The sequence below is a fragment of the Buteo buteo genome, chromosome 2, assembly GCF_964188355.1.
Source record: "Buteo buteo chromosome 2, bButBut1.hap1.1, whole genome shotgun sequence".
NCBI classification, from domain to species: Eukaryota; Metazoa; Chordata; class Aves; order Accipitriformes; family Accipitridae; genus Buteo; species Buteo buteo.
The window spans coordinates 37,129,112-37,151,353 of NC_134172.1; the positions used below are offsets into that span (position 1 = coordinate 37,129,112).

At 41.9% G+C, this 22,242-nt stretch overlaps 1 protein-coding gene across 3 annotated transcripts; it reads right to left on the reverse strand.

The window, feature by feature from the left end:
* Window positions 1–19,148: 19,148 nt before the first annotated feature.
* On the reverse strand, window positions 19,149–22,073 carry CYCS (cytochrome c, somatic). 3 transcript variants are annotated; one of them, XM_075050971.1, is made up of 3 exons: window positions 21,805–22,073; window positions 20,634–20,810; window positions 19,149–20,462 (listed from the first exon to the last, which is right to left on the reverse strand). In XM_075050971.1, exons 2-3 carry the CDS (start codon window positions 20,800–20,802, stop codon window positions 20,314–20,316), a joined length of 318 nt encoding a protein of 105 aa, XP_074907072.1. In that variant the 5' UTR covers window positions 20,803–20,810; window positions 21,805–22,073; the 3' UTR covers window positions 19,149–20,313. The 3 variants fall into 3 exon arrangements, with proteins under 3 accessions (XP_074907072.1, XP_074907063.1, XP_074907080.1); XM_075050962.1 differs by having other exon boundaries at window positions 21,801–22,057; XM_075050979.1 differs by lacking the exon at window positions 21,805–22,073 and adding an exon at window positions 21,250–21,465.
* Window positions 22,074–22,242: the final 169 nt, after the last annotated feature.

Sequence of the window (22,242 nt, forward strand, 5' to 3'; positions counted from 1 at the left end):
CGATTTTATAGCTCATTGCCAAATGCAACAGTTGAAGCTATTGTAGCTCTAGCAAGCTGATGGAGATGAGCCAATTTTTACGACTCAGAATCCTGGCTCTATTTCCACATTCCTGTCCACCCACTCGTTCTGTATTGTTCCACAAAACCACCTCATGCCTGGGCTATTTATTTTCAAATGTGTTACATTTCTCTCCAATTACAGTGAGAGAGTAGATGGACTTGCTAGTTCTATGTGAAATATGCTAATTGTAGCATCATCTAAATAATTTTGGAAAAAAAAGATCAGCTCTATAAAGAACACGGTGAATGAAGGAGTAAAACACGACCATGAAGTAGTCCTGGTAATTCAGGAATGTGAGTCAAGTATTTCAGAAAGTTTGAAGATCTGGGAAAATTGGTTTGTGGCAGTGTACAGAAAAAAAACCCCAAACCAAACCAAAACCCCTCCAGGCTGCTTGCTAATACAGTTGAATGCAATTTGTTTCTTTATATAGCTTGCAGCGTACAAAACTTTACAAAGAGAGTCAAGAGTTGACGAAAGGGATGAGTCAGTGACATAGAGAAGGAAAGAGGATTGGGTACATGTGGGGTAGCAGGTGTGACGCAGCAGTCCTTTGTTGTAGGACACCGCAAAAGTGCAAAACAAAGGGGACTTAGGGTGTGTCTGCAAGGGGACACTTGGTAAATTAAGCCAATTCATCTGACCATGGGAAACCAACATGCATTAAAGCCCCAAATGGATGTCCTCATTTAGGATTACAGTGGTCCTAATGAGACTAAAGTGGTCTTTAATCCTCATAGATTTATTCCTTGGTGAAAGACTGCTCTGAATTGATTCAAAGGCATTTTGTAGGATGAATTCTTCAACATGCAGGTTTCTCCCATTATAAGTTATGCCAACTGACTTCAATACTTCTTCTTGACTCACCATATCATTGCTGATTTTCCCCATGAAACACAGCCTTAATTTGAAATAAGAGCATGCAGACTGACAGGACAGAATGAGTATTTGGCAAACTGCAGTCAAGCACTGCATCGGGAGCACTGGAGACTGCATAACACCAATCAGAGAACAGGTAAAACCAGAGCAAAAGCACTAACCAATCTTGCCCTGAGATAAAAATTTCCAGGCAAAAGCCCAGAGGTAGCCGCCCTAGACCAACAGCACACAAGCTACTGTTCCCAGGGTAAACCACCTTTGCTAACACAGGAATCACCTTGTGGTTTGGGTGGGGTAAATTTTCCAGCCAGGGCAGATTTGCCTTAAGAAATTGTGTCACGTTCTTTAGGGTGGAAAGTGGGGTTTTCCAAAGGTATCTCATCTATGTGTCCATAGCTCAGGGTTAGTTATAAAGCAGTCACGATGGCACTTTGGGGGAGAAAGCAGTGCCTGCCACAGTCACTTCCCCATCTCATGGTACAAAATACGCTATGGTACTTATAGACGAGGAGAATTACACTCCTCCTGATTTCCACCCGCAAATCCATCTCTGTGAGGCCTAAGAAGATAAACCCGGAGGAAGCCAGGACATACTGATCTCCAGGGCATATCCAGCTTTCAGCCTTCTGCACTCAGCTTCAAGATGGGATGTCAGCACCAAATGCGTCACCTTGTGCAGAGCAGCACCCGTCTGCTAGAGCCTAGACATGGCTCAGGTTAATTTTACACAGCCCCAGCAGCTGTTTCAGGCTAGCAGCTTCCTTATGAACTGCCAGCAAATTAAAAATTACATAATTAAAGGAGGAAAAACATTGATCCCATCTCAGCTCCCAAGGACACTGGCAGCAGAGAGAGTATGGGGATTATTTCTGACACTTGCACAGCACACCTGCTTCACTCTTGTTTTAAAATCTTCCACTGAGGAACATACAAAACTATTTATTTTCTGATGAGGAAAGCCAAAACTGTGACACTAATAGAAACCATACATTTTGCATCAGACTTTGAATCTTTCGACATGCTTACCTAACCTTGTAACATGCACTTACCTGCCGTTTGTGATTGTCTATAGTCTAATTCTGCTATGAGTTACAGCAAATGTTTTCTCCATTCTGACTTCTGCATGAGCTGAAGTGTGGGGAGATGTTTCCACCTCAGCTTCACTCACATTGAAGAATTAGGCCCCAGGCTCTGCAGATTGGCTGTGCTGGCCTCCTCTAACAGATAGGTGTAGAAGAGTCCTAACAGTGCTCTTATATTCCTATATAGTACCCTCTAAGTGAAAGATATTTGTGTGGCAAGCGCTGGGCTAATTTTGGCCAGCTGAATGAGCAGGGCTAGCACAACCATCTCTCTGAATGACAGTAAATAGTTAAACGTAGCTTGCAGTGCTGAGTCCAGCTACTACTGCCTGCTCAGTCGTAGGATAGAGAGAGGCAACTCAGGCCAAACACTGAAGAACAGCTTCATTACTGGCAGGGGAATACAACCACTGCTGATATTTCCAACGCACAGTGCAGCTTATCAGCCACAAATGGCAGATTGTGGGGGATGCTTTGGATCTTGGCTCTCTTTCATGATGTGGAATGTCACTGGACAACTCTAATCATACAGGAATGGAAACTTCTTTCCATCATGCTATAGCCTGCCAGTGTGACAATCAGGCCCAGAGGGATGAGAAACAACAGGTAGGAAGCTATATATGTGTACATGTCTGTGTGTAAGACACACAGAGGGAAAGCAAACAAACTTGATTTTCTCTGTATCAAGATGAATTTGTCTGGTCTGGCAGCAGTGAGACAGGAATCCTTATTGATGCACTTATTTGATCATCCCAGTGGCTGAAGCATGTCTGAAAAGAGTTTCTAGAAAAGAACAGACAGCACGGTCTTCCCCTGGGGAGCTGTTGAGAAATCAGCTGTGTTTCTGCAAAGACAAAACAAAGTGGACGCAGCAGAGTGAAAGTGCAAGAGATAGAGATGAGGCTTGTGCTGCTGCAGCACTCCTTGCACCCTTGCAGCTAGGTCAAATCCACAGCCTGTGAAATCTGGTGAGCTGGCATTAGCATTCAGCCTCTTTAAGGCACAGCTCTCTAATCCACGTGTCACAGAGGTGTGCAGTCCCACCTGCTCAAGGAGAGGGAGAAGGGTGAAGAAGAGAAATGAAAGTGGGATGAGAGGAAGGAGAATGCAGAAAGAACAGGCTGGAGGAAGAACAGTAAGTTTTAGGTATAAGCTAAAGCCAGCGGAGATGGTGATGTTTCCTACGAGCCTTTCTTTTTCTTAGCAGAATTAGGATGACAAAAGCCCATCTCTCAGGAAAAAGGAAATGAGAGCCCAATTATGTTACAGAGCATTTCAGCAAAAGGTAAAAGTAGGGCCATGTTTGTAAAGCTGGACTCTGAGTGCCAACTTGGCACTTTCAGCATCAGTACCAAAGTGCAAACCCAAACAGTACTAGCTAGAATGGCTAATCTCTTTTTTTTTTTTTCAACAATAAGGTCTGATTTCAGGTTTATTGGAGGAATCACTTTGATTTCTTGTTAATGCATTGTTTACTAAACATGATCTCAAGAGATTTTAGACAGCATATTCTTTACAGACTAAATAGTTTTTTTGCCTTTAGCTTTTTCTGACTTTTAAAAATAATTTCACAGAGCAAGCAGAGTTTGACTTTTGCTGCTTAAGACACCTTGGAGTATAGTCCACAAACACACCACCAGTTCTGCCCTTTTCAAGGGCATTCTGCCCAGAGTGCAGTGCAAAACTGCCCTAAGGAGAGCTGAATCTGGGTCAGAATCTTGCAACAAACAGCTTCAAGAATAAATCACAACCATTTTCATCTCATTATATTTTTGATCATCCCTTAAGAAGCAAATGTCTGGAACACTTGCAGTAAGTTCTGCAGAGGGCATCACTGAAGGTTAAGGAGAGCTATGTACATTCCGGACAACCAGTTTGTGAGACACAGGGATGAAGACATTACTCTTTTTTTGAACTGTCCATTATACCTCTATGTCTAAACATTAATTGCTGTTGTCTAGAGGAAAGTGATTTACCTTAAGATAAATGTTATGGTCTGTGATCAGCAAGCTATTGCTCAGTGTTAAATTAGATTTTCAAGTTTATTTCTGCACTGTAAAACTTGCAGCATCACAGTCATATAGTGCCAAAAAGGATTTCTTGTCATTTGGCTAAAGGAAAGTGAGTGTTCCCCAGTAAACAGCTTCATTACTGAGTCCACTGACAGTACGTCCAACACACACTCCTTGTGCTGCTTGAATTGTACCTCATACATAGTTAAGTACCCAGTATGGCTCATTTAGCCTTCTTTTATTTGCCTGTAGTTCTAATAAGCTAAGCATTAAGGCTGATTTATAGAACTGCACTCACTCAGTATGAAATTTGGCAGAATACTTCTTCTCTCTCAGGACAGGCAGAGCCTGGCATAACAACAGATTTCCAGCAATCGAAGAGAAAGAGTATATACTGTCCTACTGCATTAGGCCTAGCTAATCCCAGGAGCTTTCTGAACAATATGTGGAGGTGAAGCAGATCTTCTGCTGACATTTTTCTAAGGCAGCTTTTAGAAGAACTGAGTATTGACTCAGCTTGATGGCAAGAGCATGGAGCAAAATCCATAGCACTGCTCGAGGTGGTGGGCAAAGCGTTGGCTGGAATGACTGCAGAGCCTCCCCAGGCGTTTCCACCAGCACTTGACACATGCTGCTCTGCTTTGGGCCCCCACGCAGCCAGTTCCCTTCGAAAGGAGGGGCAGGATCCTGCTCTGCTCAGGCTGGAGAAAGAAACAAATCAATACCCAGATTGATGTTCCCAGTCAGCCGCTGCCACTCGCCTGCCTCTCATCTCATGGAGGAGTTTGGTCAGAAGCCAAAGATGCAAAGGTCTCTCGGCCTCGCTGTGTCACTCATGAGCAACCACGTCTTTTGGAAGGCCACAGGGCCATCACATGATTATGGCCAGCAGGCAGGCTCACCTGGTGAATCATCCGGGGATGCGGTCAGTGCTCTTTCTTGCAGAAACATTGCCCATATCTCCGCGCCAGAAGACGGTACCTGGCTGCGACGCCTGACCTAGATAGTATTAAATGAGTAGAGGCATCCGAGCTAGTTTCTCAGCAGGAGAACTTGGCTCTCATGAAGTGCTCTGCTAATGCAGCTCTTATTTCTTTGATAGCAATGCTAGCTCAGTAACAATTAGTCTGGAGATCTTTACATCGCGCTGCATTGTGGAGCACAGGTATACCTAATCCTTAGAGTGAAAAGCCTGAGCAAGCCTAGAGCAGAAGAGAATAGTAGAAGATCCTATTTCTGCTGTCACCTTGGAGTATGGAAACATTGCTTCCTAAAGGAGTTCTTACTTGGTTGCTGAAACATCCTTTTAACCAGGCCTTCTCCTAAGCACAAATTCAAGAAATAGAGGAAGCTGATCAGAAATGACAATACTATTGTCAAAAACCCAGTAATGGGCCTGCCCTGTGAGGCATGAGAACTTCTTTAAAACTTCATTTCCAGTTGCAATTAAACCTGTGCTTCAGATGTTCCTAGACATTTATTTATTATGAGAGGATAGAAACGTTCTATATATTTACATATAAGCAACATTTTGGTTATTACTGAACTGTAGGTCAATATTATTAAAAGGAACACAAATAGAGCTTGGGTAGTAATTTTCCCCACTACATATTTCCAAAGCAACTTTATTCAGAAGATGACACTATAGGACTATCAATTTCAGCAATGAAAGATGCTTCCAAGAATTGCTGTCATTTTATGAGTTTGCAAATAAGGCTTAGCTCAATGAGTTCTTTAGTGCTACCAGATATACTCATTGGTCTGAAATTCCTCCAAAGAAAATGGGATCATGGGTGTTCTCTTTCTTCTACATGAGAACAAATTAAAGAACATAAAGGATTCACATCTTTATGGAAAAATAATATACAAAGCTCAAACCCATATGAAACAGAGGATAATTTGGCTCAGGCATTTTGGTAAAAGTGGTTTCAACTGAATAATTTATAATTGTTTCAGTGTGTATATATGCCCTCCTGCTATATATGTTCTAATCACTAATGAAGTAACTACATAATTAATAATGTGAAGCTTTTCCATAGTTTTCAGTTGTTACCTCAGTTATTGCACAGAATGAGACCAAAGGCATGTAAAAATGCTCATCTGAAGAGCTGATCAGAGTGAAAATTAGACCCGATTCCTGCAGCTGCTGCCTATGGAGGTACAGCGCTTCACTATTGTAATATTGCTTTTTGCTGTAAGAATACTTTTTTGAATTTTTATGGACTTTCAGCTGCACAAGTGCAAGATCAGTCAGCTTTTCAAAATGAAAAAAAAATGGACTGGTATAGACTGTATTCAAAATAACAGAATCTAGGGAAGGAAACAAGCCATTAGTCACTCATGCATGGAGCAGAATGCTGGATGGGCCAAAGGCTCATTGAAACAGAGCCAATAACATCCTAGTCCTGCTCTGATTCTTACTTTCTGTTTCTCCTGCATCATCCTTTTATGTCTGGGTGAATTTTCTGCAGCCTTTTTAATTTCTCACACTTTTCATGGAAATTCTTCAGTCCTTTTAAATTGCATTTGCTTTGCTCCTTCCTAAAGTCTTAAGCTTTCCTTATGACTTTGTCTCCCTTCAGCACTGTCTCCCCAGTAAAGATCATCAGGTCTGCATCCCTAATTTCCATCTGATCACTTCACCAGCTTTCCTTCCCTTGACTATCTCCAGTCCTTTTGTTCTCTCCTTCCTAAGGAAGGAGTCTTGAGGACCTTTTTTCCCCCCATAAAGTCTCTTCACCTTCCCCTCAGCCCCTTCCATGTTTCCCTTACTCCTTTCCTTTCATCCTTTTATTTCCTTCAGCACCTGTGCATTTGTCCATCTAGGTGCTGGACATGGAGCACACCGGCTACCCCCCCGATTTGTACTTTCTTTCCTCCACACAGCTTTGCCAAATGTGAATTATGTAGCTGATTTTTCAGTGACTTGAGGAAACTTGGCTTTTCTGGTGACATTGCAGCTCGGTCAGGGGTGCCAAAGCCCGTGTTCGGTAACTGGCAGCAAGGACAGATACATGCATCCAGTGCTGGAAGGCAGCAAGAGGGAACAGCTCCTTGCATTGCATGGGCAGTTCTTTAGTGCCACAGGGTGGTCTGTAGTGACTGAGGAAGAGAATACCTTTTCCAGAATGCAAGATTTTGTGTATATATGTGGTGGTGTTTGATGGCCCTTATTGTTGAAAACATTGGTGGAAAATTGGATGTGAGCAACAAGGTGAATATTTGAGGCATAAATATTTTGCATTTTCAGCTCCCACTGTTAACTGATGTAGTACCCTCCTCCTTCCCTCAAGGACTTGCTGATTTCTCGTCCCCACTCTTTTCTCTTCACTGTAATGAACTGAAGAGCAGGCTTGATTTTATTTACTTTCCTGCTTTCTTCTCACATTTCTTTAAACTTCATTTTTCATCCCTTTTAGTATGACGACAGTGCCCAGCTCCATCACAGAAGAGGCTATTGGCTCTGTTAGGATGTGGTGACAGCACACGAGGCTTGCACAACTTCTCAAACTGCGTGGGAGAGAAGTCTGCTTTAAGCCAGCTGCTCCCAAGCCTGAGCACAGTGAAGGCAGGTCCTGGTGGATCTGCAGCACCTCAGGCATCGCAGCTGCTGAGAGGCTCTCCTGCTTTCTAGAACCCCCCTGGGTACTCTCAGCTATGGTGAGGTCTGCTTGGTCTCTGCAGCCACCCAGAACCAGTGAGGACAGGGGAACAGCCTGTCTGCCTTTCTCTCCTTTCTCAGGAGGTGCAGGGAAGGCTTGTATTAATTACATGGCTATGTTCCCTTTCTCTCTGTCAAGTCTCTTACCTGTATGTCTTCCTGCCTGAAGAGGCATATCTGAAACATATAATTGTGGCATGGCTGGGCAGGGACATCAAACCAGCTGCCTCTCATGCTTTGCTGCAGGATTTGAGTTCAGATTCCTGGTCCGCTTTGGATTCATGGACCTGTCTTTGACTCCTCTGCTTTGAAGATCATGCACTCTACCCACATCTAAATACTCTCCATTTTGCCCACCTTAGGCCCAAATTCTTTCCTCTCTCCCCAGTGCTTTTACACCAGTCTACATTTACATTGTGCCTTACATTTATGTCTCATTTGTATCACTGTAAACCAGAAGAGAGTCAAGCCTTACAATTGTAGACAAGAAATCCGTAGAGACACAATAGCATTCCTACCCACTTTGATTTTTTTCCTGTAAGTAAAAGATAATTGGAAAAGCCTAATTGGAATTGATCCTGATTTTCTGAAACATTGAATGATGCTGTCCTAAATCAAAATTATAGCAGCTATTCATGGAACAATCATGAGACTGAAGAGAAAATATATAAATTGTCAAAAGCTAAGAAATATTATCAATATTATTTTGCTGGCTAAGGAAACAATAGCAGTCTTTGAGCTGCAGTGTGGTATATTCTTATTTCAGATAGGTGGCTTGCAGAAGTCCAAGAAATCTGTCCTGCTGTTCCCAGAATGGATAATGTCACAAAAGCTAAATCTCTGTGTGGCAGCAGCCTAGGAGAGGACTCATTGCTGGATAGATAGAAATAAGAGATCATCAACAAATTCAGCCAGTGTTGCAGAAAGGACTGATGAGAATTATGTAGGTTTCATGTATAGAGATGAGGATGGAGGAGAAGCAGAAGGAAGCAATCCAACCCCCCCGTCCCAAAATCGAGTCAACTGTAAGCAAAACTGTAAAAGCCATGAAGGAGCAAAATTTAGAATATGTTTCTTTCCTACTATGAAGAAAATAGAAGAGTATAAAAGACAATGTTTTTAGAAAGATACTGGGCAACATAATTAGCTAGGAGACATGCCTGTGGTTTTAATTATATATGAACATCAGTATACACTAAGCATTCTGCAAAATGTCTTTTAAAATGAAAAAAATGAGTGCAATAACAATTCTTCATATTATTCTAAAGAGCACTTCTGTAATCTTAAATGCTTTTAGACCTGCTGCCCTAAACTAGCTGGCTATGTACGCTAGTTGAAATTTTCAAAAAGTTGTTGTCATTTGCTGAAATACGTGCCAAAGTAGAGCTTGCCTTCCCGTAAATGATAACTTTTAATGCTGTTAATGAAGTCATGTTCTGCTAATGCACTCAATATTTTTCCTGGAGCAAGAATCACAGCTTTCTGGATTTCAGTCTGTAGTTGTGGTGCCATCCATTTTGATTTTCATAGCTGCTTCTAAGTTGTAGAGTAGCCATTAAACTTGACAGCAATGACAGCTTTGGAAAGATTGTAATACTGTATGCTGGAGATGATTACCAAAGACTTTATTACTTGAGTGCTTAGAAATAGAGAAGCACTGTAATGTCTAAATCCCACAAAAGCTGATTATTTTCCTCCTGAGCTTCAGACACAGATCGGAAAAATGCACATAAGTAGTAGGAAAGGAGCTGCAAAAACAAGATTGCTGAAAACATTGTTCTGGGCCAGATGTCTTTATCCAACATCCTATTTATCAGTTCTGAACTGCTAGGGACCATTACTTAAAAAAAATAAAATCACTCCGTGCACTGAGTCTGTGATTATTATTGTAGTAACTTATATCGTGCAGACTTTTAATCTCCAGTTATCTATACATACACTGCGAAGAAGCGAGAGAATATAGAACATATATATATTTTTGATAGTACTCAACGAGCAAACAGCAGAGCAATACCAAGACAAGACTTTGTTCAGAAAGAATAGAGAAACCACAACTTTTTCAGAAGGACCTACGGAGGGAGGTTCATCATCCATTCACTGTAGACAAGCTCTTTCCAAATAGACTATTTAATGCTGGATAAATGAAGGATGAAGAGTTGATCCATCTAGGACATAAATCTGGGATTCCAGGTGTAGGATGTCTTTCTAACCGAAGTTGTTCCGGTCATTAAATTACCTTCTCTTGCTGTAAGGGATTCAAGGCAACAGCAGCAAAACATTAACTTCTTTTTAAGTACTGGACTGCCTCTCCTACATCTTCCATAAAATGGAATTCAAACAAAGAATACAAGTATTGACCTCTGAGTTTTTCTGAGGCAAGCTTTGAAGCTAAAGAGAAATAATCCAGGAAAGGACATATTGGCAAGAAACAATCAAAGCTGAAAAACAAAAGCCCAAACCTTCAGGCCCGAGATGTAGATACACCAGCTTTGCAAGCCCCTACTGCGATGCTTTAATACGGTGGTCTATACCCAACTTTCCCAGCCAATACAATGCCCAGAAGAGGTTTCTCATTTTGGTCATGGTGACAGGGAACTAAACCCAAGGCAAATACGGAGAGTAAATCCTCTCCAATGAAGTCTGGGTGTAGGAACTAAACTTTAGGCAGACGCGTGTGAGGCATATGGCCACATTAATTTCTAGTTGACACCTGTAATTTTTTAAGACCTTGAATTTCCTGAGACTGACAAGAAATAAACAGTTAAGTTCACACCTCTGGCAGGCTTTGTACACATTGTGTGGACTTACTGGCACTTGCATTTTCTGTGATTGAAGACATAATGGCAGGGTCACAGTCTTATATATCCACTAAAGCATAAGAGAAAAACCCTAGCATTTTTTAACCAATCAAACCCTATTCAATACTTAAAAATTGCTTGTAGCTCTGTGTAATTGCTACAAAGCTTGGCAAGACAGAAAAATTCCACCTACTTGCAAATTGCATATTTGTGCACATTTAGAAAGTTCAAAGCATTTAATTTTACAACTGTAAGTGGATACCACTCCTGAGAGCAGTGAAAACTCTGCTCCTGTTCATCAATTAAACCCCCTGCACCACTTAAAACTTGCAAAGAAACATTTTCAGAGACAGGCACAAGAGTGTACAAACTCAGACTGGTTCCACCTACTCAAATACACATTTACTGGAAAAGATGGGCTTAGGCAACAAAATACCACACCTTCCTTCAAAAGGTGGCTTTACAAAAGGGAGAGGGTCTCCTCCTCTGTGGCTGGAAAGAAACAGTAGCCATGAACAAGTCACAGGAAAAAGAGAAAGTCCCACCTATACGGGGTACATCCACAGCTATGGAAAAGGGCTCTATACAGCGGTCAGAGTGCACTAGCCCCTCTCCCTCCTCTTCCACCCTCAAGGTGTTTGAGAGAGAGACAAGGGCCTCAGTAAAACAAAAATAAAAGAAAAATGAACAAGCTATTTTGTTCATGTAGGAGCTCCCTTAAAAATAGCTCAAAACAATCACCTGCTAGCTGAATGTTTTAGCAATCACTACAGCCATATATTTGATTCTCCAGAGACATATAATAGCTGAAGACAGCAAAGAAACCAGGATGGGTCACCAGAGGGTCAAACATTTCAGAATTTCATTAATATCTTCTTGTTCTAATATGAAACTCCCAAGTTAAAGATTCTTGTTGTGTTTTTATAAAGCTTTTGTTTAGTCTTATGCACCTGTGCTACTGAAAGCTAAGAAAGCTGCCTTTGAAACCTCTTGATGTTGAGTGCTGTCCTAAAATGTACACTTGATATTTACTACTATTTTCAGTGAAGTTACAAGCTCTCAAATTACATTGGGTCCATAAATGAAGAGAAAGTGAGTATATGATGTGCATCAATAAAGGGAACTTCTGCAGATGAAGTAATAAGAAATTCTTACCCAATAATTGCCCAAGATTTGAAGTCCCTCAGAGTGACCTTCATGCAGTCAGAGAAATAGGTTTATAGTATTATATTCTTCTCTCATGAGGAAGGGACTGGCTTGGCCATTCAGAGACTAAATTAAAACCTAATAGTTCTTGCAAAACAAACAAACAAACAAAGCAACAACCAACCAACAAACAAACAAAAGCCGAAACCCATAAACACCCCCCGCCCCCCAAACTTAGAAGATCTTACAGAAAACGAGGAGCCCAATTCTTTCAGTAAAACAAACAAGGGTGATTGGATTGCCCAAGAAAGACCTGGAGAAATCAAAAGACTAGCTAAGAAAACACTGTTCAGGAGAGCATCCTGTGCTGCTCTTTAAAGTAAGAGCCAAAATCTGTACCCTAAGGTTAGAAAGAAAGGATGTTTGGAAATTGTAACATAGTAGAAAGAAAATCACACCCACCTGGAAGATCAGTGGAGACTGTCCGCCTTTTTGAAGTCAAACATGCTAAAGACCTGGTGGAGGTTACTGCTGCAGCCGTGCAGGAAAAGGAGCTGCAGTGAGGGGAGGTGCGGGGTACCAGAGACGTTAATGGTAATAGGCAGTGAGAAGATCAAGACTAAAGATAACTCTGGGTAGCAAAACATCTCTCACCACACCAGCACAAACTGGAAACTCTCCCAGACTGAACCCCTACACCACAGTGCACAAACTGGTAACAGTTTCTGTCTCTTACTCCGTCCCCTTTTTCTACCCCAGTAGGAGTGGGCATAGACTCGATGTGATTAGATCACAAAAAGGGGATCGGGAAAGGCTTCCCAGAGCCCCAGCTCTGTAGGAGTGTTTCACAGCCATAACAGAAACACCCCAGCTGCCAGGCACCAAACTGTCATGGGTGTGCAACTCATGATGGTGCTGTCTCTGGGCTGTGATGTGAAACCCTTGGAGGGGACTATCCCAGCTCACTGTAGGCAGTGGGAGAAGCCTTCGCTGTGACTTTTCCCTTCTCCTGCTTTCCTGGTGATACCATCGGTCACATACACAGCGCTGATTTGATTGATATGAGAAAAATAAAATCAACTGCTTTACCAAAGGAACAGTTCTCTTAAAATCTTGATATAATGAAAAAAAGGTTATTGGAAACCATTTTCTGAGAGAAAAACATAAATTTGGCTAACCTGATCAGTCAAAGCATCAGGCTGCACTATCTAGAAGCTGAAAATTGGTGTTAAAGAGCCAGACAGTTAGTCAGTCAGACAGATGGCACTGTAGAAGATGTGGATTCACTGGGCTTTGGGTCTTTTAATCTTCACTTGTTGATGACTTTCTTGATGACTTGACTTTCAACTGAGTTCTGGATTGGCACAGAGCAGCACAGAGAGCTAGCATCCTTAAATTAAGAAAAAATAATCTGCAATGTAAATGTAATTTAGGTCATGCTCCCCATCAATGCTTTTTATATATTCTGGCTAAGGAACAAAGGCTGTTTTTCATGCCGACTACTGCATGACTACTCTCTCCCATGCTAGAGCCTTTCTTGTTGCCCTTTCATCTATATTATGTTCACCACAGCTACTGAAGATTACTGACCTCTACTTTTCAGGTAAGAGTTGAAGCTGGAGCAAAATTTAAAGCTATACCATCCACTGCAGTGTAACTCAAGCATGTTGCTTAAGTGGGTACATTAGGCTGTAGTCTTACAGGAGGATCAGAGCTTACAGCCCTGCAAAACATCATTTGATATGTGCACTGAGTAAACATCACACCATTTTTCAGCTGGCTGATTTGCTAACGTAGAATATGTATCACTAAAATCGGTGGAAGCGAAGTACAGACTGCTGGAGCCAGGTAGCATCGATTGGATGACTTCACAGAGCTGCAACAAAATTAAAGGCATCCAACCAAAGGAATATTCACTGAACACACAGGGAGTTGCCAAACCTTCAGCTGAAGGTAGGCAAGTTTGGTTTTTATTGCTTCTGGGTTTCCACTGCTTTTCCTTTCATACTGCAATACCTGGCATCTACTCAATAGGTTAAAGCACAAGCATAGTCTTTGCAACTGCTGAATGTGTGATGAGAGTATGTAATATTTCACCCTGTACTAACTTTGTTCCATTTCCACTTTGTTTCCCCTTTCTTTGCTTCATGTGTGTCATCTTGATTTCTATCTTGTGACCTTGTTCATTTGTAGAAGGCTCCTCTATGTTCTTGATAGATTTTCTGATGTGGAAGTATCTTTCAACTGCAAAGCTCTCCCTTTGGATTACTTCTTTTGGTGGGGAGTTGTTTCTGATGTGTCATTGCATGGTGGTGTACAGAGAGATGTCATCTTTCTGAGAATTCAGAGTGACAGCAAACACACATATGAGCTAAATTTTTAATGTCTGATCACACTGTTCCTGATAGGCACTGAAAACAAGCTTAACTTCCAACACACATAGACCATGGATTGATATGAAGGCAACATGGTCTTTTGAAGAGCTGCAAAGGCTTCATGTTCGGGCATGTGCCAGAAAATCCATACTGATAGTTAAATTAACATTGATATCCCTATGAGAAATATCCCAGCTAAGTAAAATTCTGACTCAATGCTACAAGTGTTAGTTTTCCTAGCACCTTAAATAATAACAGTGTTAGTATTCAGTTATACTTGTATTACAAAACCTATCATGGTTTTTGGAGTAATTTGAGTCTATCGACAAACACCATCCATAAAACAGTACTAAAACCAGAATTAAAGTGCATTTTTACTAACAAAGGTCATCATGTTCCTACCTAACTGCTAGTGGAGAAACTATATTACAATCTGTATATCCATTTCAAGCGTAATACGTCAACTGATGATATCAATGTGAGCTCCACAGTAGGAACAGAGCCAGGGTATGCATTAGAGATTGCGACTTTTGATTAAGATTCTTTGAGTAGTCAGAAAGAAACATTTTGCTTTCTAACTGAATCTTTTACCATTTGAATAGTTTGAAATTTAATACCGGCTATTCCAAACTTGAGCTAGCCTGATGAAATATGAAACATGAATCAGTTTAAGAATTCAGAAGACCCTAAACTTATTGCAGACATGTCAATGCATTCAGCTGTACTAATCACCTCCAGCGCTTTTTGCTGAGCACTTGCAGTAAAACTGCTTTTTGTACAAATGAACTTCGTCTTTCAGACTGAGGTTTGTTCAAAATTACCTTCAAGTGCGTGTTGATTTCTTCTGCAGCTTTTTAGTACGTTGGCTCCCCCTCCTGTTCATTTGGTGTAAGCAACAAACTGAACAAATGGTGCCAGTTACAGAAGTTTCTCAGCACTTACCATGATTGCTTTTTGAAAGCATGTGTTTGAGGCTCACAAGAAAAGACTATTTCTCAGGCATCCCTATGAAGGACACAATCCTTGTTCAATACATAAGAATATCTGGGTCCAAACCAGTGGTGTATACAAAATAATACAACACCATTGTGTGAAGCATAATTAAAAAAAAAAAAATCCTTTCCAGTGAATTAAAAAAAAAAAAAAAGATTTTGAACAATGAAAAAGACAATGAAAAAAGGATTTTCAAATAAAGCCATTACCTGGAAACTTTAAAAAACCAGTCCACTACAGAGTTAAGAGATGTGTAAATTAAAGAGTATGTTTGAATACTGAAGTGCAAGAAGCTGCCTGCAGTTCAACCAATACAAAAGAAGTATAAATTGTAATAGGTAAAATGAAGAGAAAGACCAGATGGGTAAAATAACCAATGACAATTTGTACATGTGAAGCAGAATTAAAATCAGTCACTATGGCACAAATCTGTGGAGTTGAAAATGTGGTACCTTTCCTTTAAAAATAGCACTGGGAAGAACTCTAGATCTAATGGGAATAGCGGGTAAACCAACAGAATAATTGGACATAAAATGACAAGGTCCCATAAGAAACATGGTAAGATATGTAGAAACCTGATTTCCATTCCTCTCTGTTCTCCTAACAATGAATCAGCAGTAGAAGGAGAAATGGTACAAACACTTTCAGGGAAAGGCTGGTTACAGTCAGTATAGGCACATTCCTGCAATGAAACCCAGGTGACAGCACCACGTTCTTGAGGCTACATGTAGGTGACACCAACAATATTTTTAAAATTCAGTGTGTGTAGTGCATTTTTCCTACTTGTCTGGAAGTACTACACATCAGGGAATGCCTACATTGTCATGCTGCAGCTCACAGTAAAAAAATCCTGAGATATATTGTAGGTAAAAGCCACATAAAACTTTCACCTGCTTTAGTTAGCTCTGTTAAAAATTTAGAATTAAACAAGATCAATAAAACGCAATGTCATACAGATTAAGAACCATCAGACATCTTAAAAAGAAACTGTCACCAGACAGTCACGACTGAATGGGGACATCAGCAGCGAATTTCTGCAGATTATTGTAAGGGTCCATCAGCAACTTCTGAGGGCTTATGACCAGAAGACTGGCAGCGTGGTAAGACAGGGAGAACAGAGTCTTACATACAAAAATATGTTTTAACACATGAAGAATGAGGAAGGGGAAGATGCATCTGGAGAGTGGGTGATTCTGCAAGGAACAAGGCAGGGGCTCACATTGCCTGAGCAAGCTGCAGTGAACTGCGTTAATGAGATGTAAAACCAGCAGAGTAATGACTTCTGATCTCCACTGCCAGGTTCATTGTCATCCAAGACTGTTTAAAATTAAATGCATAAACAACCTGGAAAGAACGCACCTTCTCCCCTGCTCCAAGGTATGTGTTTTGAACACTATGCTATAGTTAGCTCATTCTTCGCTCATTTTTTTTCTGGCTCTCCTTTTGCATAATGACAGCTCCAACAGAGGTATAGAGCATCTTCTTCCCAGCACACGCGTTCCGTTTGGTGGTTAATGCAGCCTTCTGGAAATTTGGGGATGTGAATCTGTATCCTGTCGCAGAAGCAAACACGTCATCCATGTCTCTTACCTCCTGTGAGACCTCTAACCAGAAACTACTTATTCAAAAGGTGACCATGGTATTTTCTGTACTTCAGATCAAAAGAACAATCCTGGAAAAAAACATGCAAGTACTTACGTGCAAGTTCTGAATCACGAGCAGATGGCAGTAACTACCTGGAGTCCTGACTCAGCCATTATAGCACTGGAAGGGGACAGGATTTCACACCCGTCCCCAGGGTTAACGTTTTCTACTGCTAGTTCTGGGCTGCTCCCCTCCCAGAATAACCTGATTTTCAGGACACCAGCTTGAAACTGTTCAAGTTGTCCTATATGCAGTAACACAGAGAATTCTATTGGCTTTGGCCCTCGAAGAGTTTTTAGGATGCGTTTTAGATAAAAGCAAATGATGAAGGTTACTAAAAAGGTAAATGTGTGCACTTTAATGGCCTTTGATATACATGAGAGACTAGAATATCTAATAGTTCTTAACTATTAGCTATTTAATTTCTGTTCTCCCCCATCAGAGAAGTACAATCTATCACATTTGTTTTGGATCACTGATACTGTATTTTATACCAAAAAAGGAGAGCATTATGTAATCCCACACAAGATTAGGTCTATTAAAATGAACAGATCTTTAACTGAAGTGATTACCTACAATTGTACGGACAGCTACGAATGGAACTTTCCCAAATGTAGCTGTTTGTAGAGTGATTTGTTGACTTGTCAAAAAACATTTGAATTGTTAAGACCAAATAAAAAAGAGCTTCTGTATCACTAAATTTCACTCGGATGCATAAATAATGTCTGTAATTTTGAAAGTATCCTACCTGTTTCATTTTGGTTTTGAAAAGTCATACTGTGAAAAAGTGTACTTTTGAATTTTACCTTTTTTCCAGTCATTATTGACATTGACAACCTTCATGCATTTGCATAACTACAGGTGAAAATATTACAAGATCAGTTTTAAAGGCATACCCCATCAAATCTGTAAACTCATAGCCAAGAAGCATTTTTATGGGATGGTGCAATGTTTGGCAATGGTGCCTTGATTCCCTAATTGGGAACTGTAAAGGAAGTACGGAAATACCAAATGTCTAGACTGATAGCACTATCAGAAAGAAAAACACTAAACTTGCTACTTCATGAAACAAAGGCAAACCCTACTCCTACTCTATAAAAATAGAAACCAAAGAACTAAAGCTTGATTCCACAACCAATCTGGACACCTCCCTCCCACCCTCCAATAAACCACACAGGCACTTACAGTAACACTTACCTGTGTTATAGTGATAATCTAACCTTCCAATACTCTTACTTCACTGATCCACTAGTAGAAATACTACAGTACTGTGTTTGTCCAATGGTAAATGGCTGCTAGTTATCTACTACAACAAATCTTGGAAGCTGTTGCTGTCTAGGGCTGCATACATAGAGGCAAAATAGAAATTTTAAAGGTCAGAAGGGTCTTTTCCCTAAAATGTAAACAAGGATGCATCCCCAGTCTAGAATTTAAAAGTTCAATTTCCTCCATCTTCAGTGGTATGTGTAAGCTGCACTTGTCTTTGTACCAAGGCCTCTGAGGTACACAGACAGAACAAGCCAAGTGAAATTGCGTCCCCTGCTTACTTTGGACAAAGGATCACTCTGCTTTCTCCTGAAGGAGTTTTTCTGACGATGGATAACTTTTTGTAAATTGTTGCCTGTGCAGAATTAAATGCCACCTTACTGCAAAATACTCTTCTCTACAGTCCGCTTCTTCTCCAGCTCAGCTGGGGAAGAAGAGCAGCCTGGAGGTCACAAAGTTTTTTGTCATCTCATGAAAGTGCAGACAGAACACAGTGTCAACTCTCTCCATGCAATCCACTATAATAATTTCAGAAGACTGCAGAGCTGGGTAAGGTTACACTCTGTATCTACTACTAGTCTATCAGGGTTTTGGCACAGTGAAAGCCAAGTCCTGCACAGTCATAAAGGTGCTATGATGAACATCACTTCTGAAAATTAGAACAGTCATTAACTACCACAACTTGAAGGCATCTCTTAACAAGCTTTTAGTAAGGAAGCTGCTGTTGCTTAACATTAAGTCTGCCCTTCCATTTGCAGGAAATAATGCTTGCACATTAGTTTGCAAAAAGTCACAAAACATATGGTACCAACCATTGAGACAACTTGTTAGTAACCTTAATTCTTTTCACTCATTAATTCTGAATAACAGGCCTTTGCAACTCAGCCATTAAGCACACTATCCTACCTGACATAACTCGAACTCAGCCAATCCCACAGCACAGCTACACCTTTGAATTTTCTGTCATCTTACTTGGGAAATAAAGCAAAAGTGCTGTTAAAGAGAACACTGGTGGAGGAGCTTACCTTTGCTAGTAGTTCTAGTCCAAAATACTTTCTAACTTCACCACACTTGTAAGTATCTCTCAGACCAATTCCATCAGCATTTACTTTTTTCTATGTTGAGCTTTTGCTTGTCTCATTTCCTCGTGATGTAGAGCTGGACACACAACTTTTCTCTACATTCTCACTGTTTTTCACTTAATTTTAGACACATACAGCAAACAAGACTTTAATTTTTTTTTTTTAATTTACTGTATTGATTGCTCCGAGTTATGCCTTACTGTTGGTACACAGTAAATACATTCATCTGAACAATTTGCTTAGTATGAAAAAAAATGAAGTTAAAACATTAAAAATACCACTTTACATTGTGCGAAACAGAACCTTCAGAAGTAATGACATTGGCTACAGGCAGGCACACAGGAAGACTGTTTCCTTTCAGTCTATGAGCACATTCATTCCTGCACCCCTTCATCTGAAATTGCCTGTAACAGTAGATTTTAGGTAAATGTTTCTGCTGAATTAAGAAGATTTAATAACTCTCCGCTTGGTCTTTAGCACTTGTATTTGCAGAAGAGGATATTGTTCTGTTCTATTCATTACACTAAGAATGGCTGGTTTTGGAAGATTTACTGAACAAAGGGTTTAAGCAACATTTAAAAAACTGAAGATGTTTCTGAAGGGGAGTTATACTCTATTGGTGCATGCAGCTGTCAAAGTTTGGATAAATTAGGTAACATGCTTCCCCTAGATAAAAGAGAAGTGGCTGGGCACAACTGCCATTTCACAAAGAGAATTTAAGTCAGATGAAATGCATTCTTATCGCAAGCTTTAGACAGATTAATATATACCACAACACCTAGCACTGATTAAATTTAGAAAAATATTATCTTGCTTTTTTTTTTTTAGCCTTTGTTGTTTTGGGTATTTTTATTTTTTAAAAAGTCTTTAATGTAGCAGAAGATGTACGGTAAAAGATGCCAAAAACCACCCTGTTTTTTAATCTGGAAGAGTTGGGCTGTCAAAGCTATTATGCTGCTGACAATTACTCATTTGATTACTTATAGATTTTTTTTTTTTTTTTTAAACAATGAAGAGGCCGGAAATGTTTTGGGTTTTTGTTTGTTTTTTTTTTTTTTTTAATTCTATGATGAAGAATGACTGAACATTATAGTCATTTAAATCAACCCAATTACATAGTTTCCATTAAGTTAATGGCTGCCAAACAAGCGTGTACTCCAGTGACCCACCGTGAGCAACGTTATCAGATGGGTGAGACAGATTTTAAGGTTAGACACAGTACATGTAAAAATAGAAAGTTTAAAAACCAATCTCATCACAGAAATTTCCATTTCCATCTCCTTTGTGAAATAAATAAGGCAGCAGATAACTTTTACTTTGAAGTGGCATCTTTGAGGTATGCTATTAAGTCTGCTCTCTCAGACTTCTTCTTAATACCCGCAAAAATCATCTTTGTTCCTGGGATATACTTCTTTGGATTTTCCAAATACTCCATCAGAGTATCCTCACCCCAGGTGATACCTAGAGAGAAGAAAAAAAAAAAAACATAGTGACTTCAAAATAACAAACACATTTATACTCTTGTCCTCCACATTATTTTACTTTTTGGCAGATTTCAGTACTTCCTAGAACTATCACTGAGAAGCAAGTATTTTTGTCCCTAGTAACTCATAAGAACAGCTTTAAGTTTACCTTTATTCTTATTCGCATCCGTGTAAGAGAAGCCCTCAGCCTGTCCAGTCTTGCGTCCAAATAGGCCATTCAGGTTGGGTCCAGTCTTGTGCTTGCCTCCCTTTTCAACTGTATGGCACTGGGAACATTTCTGGACAAAGATCTTCCTGCCCTTCTCGATATCTCCCATTTTCAGTACTAGACCAAGAACACACACAGAGGTCGGCATCGCAATTTCAAGGTCACCTACTCAACAGAAACTTTAAAAGCGCCCTGTTGGTTTACAAAATGGTATATATGGCCTGTCGGTCTGATATTTTTCCAGCACACTTTCTATCTACAAGCTATAGCTCCTGGGTTTGAAAATTAGCATAGAATTAATTATTAGACTACACAAAAGGTATCAAGGCGATAAACATGCTTGAAGAGCAGGAAAAAAAAAAAAATCTCCCCCCGGGCAAGGTAACTGCCCCACAGCATTTAAACAGTACGGAGATAACTTTTGAAGAGTAAATTGAGCACGACTTCCACATACAGCTTGTACATCTGTAACGGGAAAGCTTCCCGGTCGCGAATAACCTTGTGCAGAGGGACAGGACCGTTTGCATGTTTCTCCACTTCAGCCGGAGAAGCCCACCTGCACGCCACCTTGGAAGGAGCCGAGGGCGGCAGGCACGGAGCCGGCCCGCTCCCCTCTCGCCACGAGCCGGGATGCCGCCCGAGCACCCGCCAGCAGCGACGCGGTTTCCACGAAGTGCGGCGAGAGCATCCAAGGGCAGCCGCACCTCCCGGCTCCGGCTCTACCTCCGCGGAGGCTGACCTTGAGGCAAGGAGCCGGCTCCCGGCGCGGGGGGACCCTCCGGGCAAGCGGGGGGTAGGGTGAGGGCAGGACCCCCCGGGCGGCGGCTGGCCCACGGTGGGGCCACTAGGCCCCGCGGTGACCTTCCGCCGCACCCCGGACACCTCCTTAGGCCGCGGCCCCGGGCTCTTCCGCCCCGGCCCACGGAGGCGGGAATCGCGCCCTCAGGACAGAGGAGGGCACCTCCCGCCCTCCCTCCCCTCCACGTCCCTCACTCCCTCCCGCCCGGCTGCCTCGCTGCCCCTCTCCGGACTAACGGTCCCGCCAGGCCCGAGCCCAGGCCCAGGCCCGGCCGCGCTCGCGGCTACGCCGCCGGCTGCTGCCCGCACCTGCCTGGCCGGCCGCCCCGCTGACGCTGCGCCCACGGCGGTGATCACAAGCCCGGTAACTCGCGCACCGTCCGGCGTCTGAGCGCAAGGACACGCCGTACTCCGCCCTATGTAAGCCGGTGTTGCCGCAACCAAGCCGCGCCGGCGCTCGGCCCGCCCCTCCCGACGTAACGACCAATCAAGCGCCGGGCTATAGACCTCTGATTGGTTACGGCGCCTGTTCGCCAAGCTGGACGTCACGGCGCTGGAGGCTAGCGGGGTCGGTTGCGACCGGCGGGTCTCCGGGCTTCCTCCCCCTCCCCCTCCCTGTCCCTGCGGAATGGCGTCAGACGTAACTCTGGTACGTAAGGAGCGACGCGGCGCGCGGGAGAGGGGCGGGTCCCGGGCGCATGCGCGCAGCGGAAGGCGAAGCAAAGGTCGCGCGGCGCCCCGAGCGGGCAGC